This window comes from Aedes albopictus, chromosome 1 (genome assembly GCF_035046485.1).
Source record: "Aedes albopictus strain Foshan chromosome 1, AalbF5, whole genome shotgun sequence".
NCBI classification, from domain to species: domain Eukaryota; kingdom Metazoa; phylum Arthropoda; class Insecta; order Diptera; family Culicidae; genus Aedes; species Aedes albopictus.
In genome coordinates this window covers 216,816,399-216,826,592 of record NC_085136.1, presented here as the reverse complement: position 1 = coordinate 216,826,592, position 10,194 = coordinate 216,816,399, and the positions used below count along the sequence as shown (strand labels likewise).

General features: G+C 44.7%; 1 protein-coding gene across 2 annotated transcripts in view; it reads right to left on the bottom strand.

Moving 5' to 3' along the window:
* Positions 1-3,762: 3,762 nt before the first annotated feature.
* The window catches only part of LOC109621580 (uncharacterized), a 62,990-nt gene continuing 56,558 nt past the window's right edge, over positions 3,763-10,194 (bottom strand). For both annotated transcript variants that reach the window (XM_029851766.2, XM_029851765.2), the window contains one exon: positions 3,763-8,349. In XM_029851766.2, coding sequence (XP_029707626.2) covers positions 5,992-8,337 — 2,346 coding nt within the window. In that variant the 5' untranslated portion in view covers positions 8,338-8,349 and the 3' untranslated portion in view covers positions 3,763-5,991. The remainder of the gene's footprint in view (positions 8,350-10,194) is intronic.

Sequence of the window (10,194 nt, the reverse complement as noted above, 5' to 3'; positions counted from 1 at the left end):
CGTTCGAAAACTCCAAGGGCGCGTTGGTTCTCTGCACGTAGGGTCCATGTTTCGTGCCCATAGGGGACGGCCGGTCTAATCAGCGTTTTGTAGATAGTTAACTTCGTGTTAAGGCGTAATTTATTCGATCGTAGAGTTCTGCGGAGTCCAAAGTAAGAACGATTTCCTGCCACAATGCGCCTCTGAATTTCTCTGCTGGTGTCGTTGTCGGCGGTCACCAGTGAGCCCAAGCACACGAATTCTTCAACCTCCTCGATTTAATTACCGTCGATATAAATTCGGGGTGGCGGACGCTGTGATTCCTCCCTGGAGCCCTTTACCATCATGTACTTTGTCTTCGACACATTAATGACTAATCCGATTCGCCTGAACGGACTTCGTGAAAATCGTTCCACTCGTGTTTATCCCCGCTCTCCTTCAGGTATCAGGTATCAGAAGGCCGGCTCCAGAGGCACGTTATCCTCCATTTGGGACATTTGTGCCATCGCCATACATATAAGCCTATTTCATCATTTACCTGAGGGAGAATGGGACAAGGGATGGAATGGGATTAGGAAAGGGAAAGGTGATGAAATAGGAAGGGGTGCCCTAGAAGAGGGAATTAACGCATAAGCGCAACGAGAGCTCATAGCCCATACCACAACGGGTTTAATCAGTGCCCTGAAAAGGACACTGCAAAACGCATAAGCGTAAAGAGAGCCTCTAGCTCATTGGAGGAAGCTTGTGACGTCATGCAACTTTCAATATGACATTGAAAGGCACGTCATCGAAAGCATCCTCAATATTCAAGAAATCACCCAAGCAAAAACTACGTTTGAGCGAGTACTTTCTTGAATACAACTTTGTGAAAAAGAGTCACTGTGAACATCCCACATTGGAAGACATGTGAGTTCACATGAATAGGCATGTCAGCCACACGAACATCACAGATGTGATAATCGACAATGCGTTTCAAGCATTTCAGAAAGAACGGGTAACCAGATTAATCTGGAACTCATTCCTTCTTTCTAACAACGCACGCACCCTTTCGGGATAAAACTATCAAGTAATTTCACGCCATGAAAATACCCAATAAAAAACTACAACACTCAAATCCCTCTGGAGAAAAATAGGACAAAACCCCATTTCCTCCTGGAGAGTTGAAGTAAGCAGAGCTTTTTAGGGCCCACTAAGTCGATTATATAGCTATAATTCTCGGGCGGAAGCTAGAGATTCGTAACTATACAACAGAATGGTTTATCCGAAGATATTTTGAACTAACAGATCAGAGTTCCATTCAGGAATACCTCTTGTGATCCGCACAGACCGCAGAGGACAAGCTTCTTTCAAAGCAATAGACCACAATGGAGGGCATTGTAATGACAAAACCACAATGAAACTCTCTTGGAGTAGCAATGGAAGCGAGTTATACATAAAATGTGGTCGCAACCAATTAGTATTTACAGGTCCTCCATTTTTGAGCAGGGACGCCTGAATACGCAAAGTATGCGAAAGAACACTCAAAAGTGCAAAGAAGGTCAAATGGAGACTCTGACACATGCCAATCAGTCAACTCATGACAAATTTCTGCTCATGCAGAGTTGGGTTAGGTGCAATTCTATGCTAAGTTATCCATGAACTGTACTACCTAAGTAATCCATCAAACTGAAGCATCTCAAATTAATGTTTGAGCTACTTCAGATGATGTAATCATCATAGCAATACTGCCAAATATCAGCAAAAAGATACTGAATACAAGAGCTTGCTTGAAGGCATCCATGAGGAAAGGTTGAAACATACTGTTAACGTTATTCGTAGATATGGCATGCTCGAGGCACGACACTTCATTTATAATGAAAGCAGCAAAACTGGGTTCACAAGGCAACCTATACAGAAGTTACCCTACGAAAATGAACTTTTTGAAGTAGAGCCACTTGGGCTACGCACGCTTTTACGCTGAAAATTGATCTGAGGTTTCCTAGCCACAGCCACTACCCAAACTAGACAGGATTACACTCTTCACAATAACAGCATAAAAAGGAAACATCAACGACAAACCAAATCGGTGTCAATTGAAAAACGCCAATGGCGAAAACGCATTAAGCGAACCCATATAGGTACTAATGTAAGCTAATTTACAACATTTGAATAATCCCGCCCTTATTTAGCCTAAAATTTGAGACTTAAGAAGGACAACTGATTATCTCGGAGAAACACAAGGTCCACTGCACTATTGCTCCGGTTAGCGCAGTAAGGGCAACATACTGTGGAGGACGCCCTAATTCTCTACAGGCTCCGTTTTTGGTTAGGTTTTTATTAGACCCCCTAACCATTCATTCCTTGGCACGGTAAGCATAAAGCCGCATAACACCATGAATTAGGGGTCACCTGTTTAGTGGACGCTTACCACTGGATCAGGCGGTCCGTAGTGTTATTCTTAGCCAATTGAGACAACCGCTACCGACACTACACAGCTATCTAGGCTGACCGGGAAAAGAAGTTTACATTGATGGTTAACTTCCAAACGAGCCCGAACAGCCCACCAAAGGTGACTAATCCGATTCGCCTGAACGGACTTCGTGAAAATCGTTCCACTCGTGTTTATCCCCGCTCTCCTTATTACACCCTCTAAAGCAATATTGAACAGCAAGCACGAAAGACGATCACTTTGCCGTAACCCTCTGCGAGATTCGAAGGGACTCGAGAGTGTCCCTGATGATACTCGAACTACGCACATCACTCCATCACAACCATCGTCGCCTTGATCAATCGTATCAGTTTATCCTGGAATCCGTATTCGTGCTTAATCTGCCATTGCTTGTTCTCGATCGATTGTATCATACGCCGATTTGTAATCGATGAACTTGTGATGTGTGGGCACGTTGTATTCGCGGCATTTCTGCAACACCTGGTGGATGGCGAACATCTGATCCGTTGTAGCGCGTTCACCCATAAATGCACCCTGATATTGCCCCAACATGCAGACTATGAAAAGGTTTGGGGTGATCTGGTTAAAGTCCGTGGTCTATTCAAATTTTATATTTTTTTATGAATCCTCGGAAACGAAACATCTTATTTTTCTGTGGCTCTACGTTACCACTGGAACTTGAACTGCCTCTCTTCAACTTAGTGTTCTTTGAGCACTTCCACAGTTATTGTTTTTTCTTTGCCTTTTGCATGAATTTTTGAATATTGTAAGACTAGCACAATGCTCCACTGTGTCCAAGGGAGGTCGAAAAAAATTCCCGGGAATTGAACCCGCCATCTCCAGGTTGGCGATGTAAAGCCTTATTCACCAGGATAACTGGACCCAACACAACATACGACTATGATGAACCGTCAAGGAATCGAGGAGGAAGGGATGTCAAAGCAACAGTTACAAAACTCGTAAGTCGTGACTAATACTAGGCAGAATATATTGTGATTGTTGCGTACAGTTTCAGTACGCTTGTTGCTGAGTTGAACTGGTGACAAAGAAGCAAGAGTAAAATGCATATGTGATGGCGCGAAGGCCGACGTTGCCTATGATTTTACGACTCGGCAGTGTCGTTTAGTCCGTGAACGAAGTAGGACCTGCACTCCGGTTAGGAGCTACGTCTGTCGCGAGAGCAAATACTACACTGTAAGATTAAATATGTAATATGAATTCATGTAATAATAGTTTAATAAATTTGCAGTATTGAAGCTGCTCGAAATAGAAGCTGCTGTCGGTATGTGGTTTAGTTCAGCGACAAGTCGTCCTAACAGTGATATTATGCATTAAAGTAATTTACACCAGTAGCATTTAGATTTTCAATGTTCATTTTATTTTATTTTTTTAAGGTTTTCCTTTGCTTTTCTTTTCTCGTATTTACATGTATATAATAAATTCAATAAATTATTCTTATTTTCAAATATAATAACTCTAAACAATTTACTTTACTTATTTGACATTTTCTTCATTTTCCGTTTTTTCTTTTCAATAATTCGTAAAATGAACTACATTCATGTATTTTCTTGCTTGTTTTGTTGTTTTACCAATCGAATTATCTCCGTCTTTTCCATTTGAGTTAAAATGTACAGGCTTGGATTAAGTATGTACTGATTTCATTCAATCGACCCACTCACTGCTCGGGGGAATGGCCTTTTAATTGTTGTGGCATTGTTCTTTAATTGTTTTTTTTTTCCTTTTTTGTCAGTGTATTATGTCCAATATATTTATTAGGTATATATAATCTCTTATAGTACAATTTTGTTCGATCTTTTGTATATTCGGGCAGCTGGTTGCCTGCTGACCGAATGACACCAATGTTTTGTTTTACGTTTTTTTTTTCGCTAGAAAATCCAAATCTCTGCCAAACATTCTTCTTATTTACACAAATAGTCGTTTTTTCTTCAAAATTAAAGGAGTTTTCCCGAAAAGAAAGTTAATATGTAATAACCATATAGAAATAAAAATACCCTTGTAAAAAATTTGATTTAAAGATTGACAAAGGACTAGATTTGGTACGATTTGCTCTTCTTGCTGGCTGCCACCTAAATATTTAGTGTTGTGCTTGCACATGCATTTTGCAGCAACCCATCCCTCAGCAACCCCCGGTGCTTTATGTAAAACATTCGATATTTTTTTCGGGATTTCTTTAAGAAAAATTAAGCTACCAAATTACTTTGCTCTAGAACAGTGCGTGTTGCCCGCGCGGAGAAAGATTTTGAATTGACTTTTTTTTTCGGCAGCCGACTTTGTTGCTACAGAGTAAAATAGCGGAAGGACGCCACACTTCGGAACGGACACTGAAACAAATTAACGCCTGCTTGTCATGGTGAAACTTCAGCGCAGTTGAACAGTTTATGGATTCTTACTAAGTCAGTGGAATGTATTCGAATTTGAGTGTAATTGTTCACCTGAATCAAGCAAAGATTGGTGGAAGTAGGTAAAGTGAAGCTGAGTTAAGAAGAAAGGACTAGAACTGATTGATGAAAGTCAAGAAAGTTCCAAAGTTCCAAAGTGCGCGTGAAAGTATACAGTGACATGGCGTCGGTGGAAAGGAATTGGATTTTTGTTAAGAGAAACCCTGTTGAAGCAACTCCTATTTTTTTGTTTCGAGGAGGTGTTTTACTTTACAACGGAACATATTTACTTTATGGCACTCGTGGTCAATTCCACGTTTGATGTCGTTTGATTGGATGGAGAACTAAGATTTTTGAAAAGCTTCACAGCAAAATTGTGAACTTTTCCAACGTTTCATGTGTTTTCACCTCAAAACCGAAATGAAAAGAACAAAACAGTGTCACTTCATCGGACCCGCCGCCAGATTTGCCAAAAAATGAGGAACAAAAACTGCGTGGTTGTACAATTCCTTGTTTCTATTGTTGTCTGCTTGATCGAATTTGTTGGCTGCTACGTTACGTTCATTACAACTACCACTAATAATATGTACTGCGTTTGTTTGTAAATCTAATTTGTTTCCTCTTCAATAATTGTGACCGTTCTGCAAGTTGTCCTGTTTGTTCTTTGTTCTAATCCTAATAAGGAACCAATAGTGACAGAAGCAGTTTATGTTTTGTTACATTTTTAGCTTTTTTGCGCATTTGTCGGGTTCTTGTTTCGTCTGTCATTTGTACGTTTCTGATTTGAACTGGTAATGCTGGATTCGAGGGGTTTTGGAAGTGGGAAACCGGGGAAGGACACGAGTTAACTCATTGGTTTTGAAAGAAAAGATCAAAGTAGAACTAAAATAGAGAAAGCTATTCGATTGTTTTAAATTGTTTTCCTGACTTTATTATTAATCTTGGTCATTATTAACGTAACGAAAACTAATGAGTATAACACAGCCTTCACAACCTGAGAATGGACATGGCGCGACACTTACAAACACTTGATTCTAGTGCGTGGAGATTTGGGTTTGTGTGTTGTGTGTTGGTGGGATCAGGTTTTGAGCGAGAGAGCGCGCCTTGTCAAGCCTTCTCCCTCTACCGGGAGATGAGGGAAGAAAGCTTGACAAACCCTACTGCTGCCATGGCGGGGGCTTAATACTAACTCCCGACCATTATGTGAGTGGTAAAGGAATCCATATCGTTATCACAGACCACTTTGCTTGGTTCCAACATGGGAGATTTGAGTCCCAGCATGTCGACGTCCGAGTTGAACGAAGTTATCTTGTAACAGTTGGGAAACATTTCGTCCATGTCCATGTCCAGATATGCGAGGTCCCAGTTGGAACCGTTTGTACTGGAGTGGTACTGAAGTGCCGACGCACAGGACGAGAGAAGTGGAGAAGGAGATGTGGTAAGGGTCGTAAGGTTAAGATCACAATGGCTGGTCGTCGTCAGGGTCGTCAGGGAGGTTAGAGTGGTTGTACTAGAGGAATTGGATCCCGAGGAACTGCTGGCAGGGATGGTACTGTCTGTCGTATGATTGCTGTCGCTACTGCTATCACTATTGCTAACACTGCTGATCGCGCTACCGTCGCTGCCGGAGGTCGACCCGGATTGACTTAATGCTAAACTAGTGCTACTATCACAATTATCGTTACTCGCTAGTACCGTCACGTTGGCGGAGTGATGGCTGTCGTTGACGACACTAACCGCGACGCTCGGAGACGTTACGAAGAGGTCGTTGTTGTTTAACGGATCGAGCGCCGATTGCGAGGAGAGGCTAAGTACCGAGCCCCAGTTGATCGGGCGGGTGCAGTCGTCGTCGCCGAAGCCAGAATCACCGTCGTGATAACCGTTGGAGAGGGAGCTGTTGCTACCGGTGGACGGGAACGGAGTCGCCCGACCTGATTGTGGATCCTTCAGCGGGTGATTGTGATGGGGACTGGACGCCGGTACCGTCGTTGTGGAGGCGGTCGTCAGTGGGCTGAGGTGGTGTTGCTGCGGTGGCGGTTGTTGGTCGTAAGGCGATAATTGCGTAGTGATCGTCGTAGGTTGCTGTTCGGTTGAATTGTAACCGGATGCCGACTGAGTCGTTGTATTGCTGCCTTGGAGTCTACTGTAGTTACTGCTGCCGTTATTGCTAATATCACTAAACTTAGGAGCTTGTTGCTTGTCGGGCCCGCCTATCCGACTGTTGATGCCATTGTACAGCGGTCCGTACTCGCTTTGCGGGGGTGGAAGCGGTTGTTGCGGTGGTGGATGTGGATGGTGAAGATGATGCGGAGGGGGAGGTGGCGCGTGGTATAGGTGTGGATGCTGTTGCTGCAAGTGCTGTTGATGGCTGAACTCCTTGTTCTCGTTGTCGATTTCTCGCTCAATGGATTTGAGCGTATTGCAGATTAGAACCGATCGATACAGAGATTGATCGGAAGCCTGCCGGAACCTGGCCAGTTTGAACATGGACAGGTTCATCATCTTTAAGCGTCGTTCTTTGTAGCATTGCTTGTTATTGCACGACATATTGCGTCCGTCGCAACACCGTTTAAGATGCCGCGCTTGAGCAGCAAACTGGTTCACGTTGCTGTAGTTGGCGCTACCCAGCTCAAAGTAGGACTTGCCATTCTCTGCACACCTTATCGTCTGCTGCGACGACGGTGCTTCATACGGTGGGGAATAGTAGCCGTGCTGGCTCCATCCGTACCCGCGGTTAGAATACTGTTGAGCGCCATTGTTGGCCGCCATACGGGAACAATTCTGGTACGGCTCCGGGAAGTAGCCGGGCTTTGGATATGCCGGCATGTATCCTCGGTTAGGTGAGCAAGGATACCGAATGGGCGAATAGCTCGGCAATATCGTTTCATCGTCATCGAAGTCATCCTCGAAGTCGTCATCGTCATCATCAAGGTCATCCGCTGCCAGTAGGGTCGTTGCCAGCGTTGACCGAGTGCTGTCCGATCCCCATGTTTCGCCCGGCACGGCTACGGCCTGTAGCTTGCTGATTGGGTCTACGGTTGGATCGCAATTCCATCCCGTTTCACCGGGCACGGCTACCGCTTCCAGCTTGGCTATGCTGTCTTCGGCTGGCGGTGCCGGCGGTAACAGTAACGGACTATTGATGGGAGCTATCGTAGTCGGTGCTCCTGCTCCTGGGGACGCTACTAAGGTGGTTGTTATACTGATGCTACTACTACTGCTGCTAGTTGTTACGATCGGTGCCGCTACCGATGTCACTGCTGTGGTACTGCTAATAATGGTGATGGTTTTCGGTTCTTCCGAACTCTCTGATTCTACTCTGGACTCTTCTGCTGGTTGTTCCAGCCGTGGATTCTTGCACGGACTCGCCCCATCTTCCGAGGGCGTGCCAGGGTGCTGATTCTCAATTAACGAACCTTCAACCCCTGCTGCTGGGTTGACGCTGCTTACATTGTCTTCGATTGTTGGCGCGCTGGTTTCCTCGTGCTTGCGCTTGTTACTGCCGCTGCTAGCTGCCGCTTGGAGACCCATTATTGCAAAGTTCTGCAAGGAGAATGAGAAGAGAGGGAAGATTAGATATTGATTTCAACACGTTCGAATTAGAGAAAGGGATTGAGCGATACTTGAGGCGTTTCAATTCGTATGCGTCTAAGCTTCTGTAACGTAGACATTGATTTGCATTTGATTTGACGTGCACGTGGAATACAGTGAGTAAGCTCGTCTACGTATTCGTTACTTGTGCGACAAAGAAGCCGCTAAATCTGCGACCCTAGATTGTCTGGCAAGCGCCAACATTCTCAAGTAAACATTTTTGGCAATCAGCAGCAGTAGCATCAGGAAGCCGCCGATGACGACAGGCGCCGACGGCGATAAGAATGGGTCATCGCCGCAATTCGGCAGACAGGCTGGCGGCGCTCGAGAGCGGCACGCGACAAGTGCTAGTGCAATAAATTTTCAGTCACCCGCAAACAAAACGCGCGGCGGCAAGAAGAAATGCAGAAGATTCCGAAAGGAAAAAGGAATGTGTCGCACATGGAGGACAGTCGGTGCGCGGTGCGACTCGTCAATGCCTTCAGTCCGCCAGTGTTGACGGGGATCGGCAACTGGCAGAGAAGGGATGCGGAAAACCGCAAGAATGTCGTAAACAATGTGAGAAAGCAATTCAGGCAAAGCAAACTAGATCCATGGCGATGCACTTGAAAAGTTTCGCAAAAACCATAACAAAGCAAGGAACAATAATGGGCGAGGCGAGAAGTCGCACGTTTGAGTGGTGGAAGCAGTGCAAACACATCAGGTCACCGCCAGAAGAACCGTTTAAGAATAGGAAAAAGTACAAAATAATGATGATGATGATCGGTTGGACTACCGGCTGGGCCCGAAGGGAGACGGAGGACGAGGGTAAGTGCCAAACCAGAGAGCCATCAAGCCGAAGCGAATTGAATGAATGACAAACAATAATACATAAATTAAAAGGAGACACCGTCGGCGGAGGCCCGGCCGTAGAGAGAGTGGAGTGGCAGCGATAAACGATAATAAAAATCATATGGTTTGTGTTTACAACTTAGTGTCCCCTCGTCTCGTGCCTCTCGGGCGGTGCCTTGATTGTATGGTGACGGGACGGGGAATGAGGAGTTCATTCATGAAAAATCGAATTACTACCGCTCTACTACGAAACTATTGTAAAGAAGGATAAGGCGACGCGCGACGACGGAGTGATTGACCTTCTTTTCTTCGTTTTTTTACGTGCTTGTCTGTCGTCGTCGATGTCGTTTATGCTGCGCTGTATAAGTGCTCCTCAGAATCGGTAGGAGTTACAAGTGCATGCTACGGTAAATATGCGATCCATTCAAATGTATCGCCGCAGGAAGGTCGTTTGGGCAACTAAAAATATTGAAGAATCGAATGTAGCAGTTAAAGCTTGTCGTCGAAAGTGTTGTCCGAGTAGCTAAGTTTAGCGACAAAACAACTTTGTCACTCAGTATGAGAAACCGCATTTCTTCCCAATCAGTTTTATTGCTGTGTTTTCAAAGAATACATGAAAATTATATGTCGTAGTCACCGTCAAGTCCGTGAGCCTAATATTCATTCATAAAAGTTGTGATAAACAACCTTGTTCCTTTTTCGCACTCATTTTTTTTGTCAAACTTCGCGCGTGGAAGGAAGAAGGATTCGCGTGCAAGAGTCTATTATTCGAAAGAAGAGGCTGAGGAGGTGGCACAGAGGACAGCTGCCAACAAGACAAAGTCGTGAGCGAAGAAAAACCCTGTCAAGAAACCGTGTCTTCCACTTTCTCTTTCTTCGAATGAATATTTACTGCCATCGCAGGAGGCTGCGTTGTTTTGCGCGCGCGGAAAATTGGATATTTTTCCGCCGTCGAAGTCGGTCCAA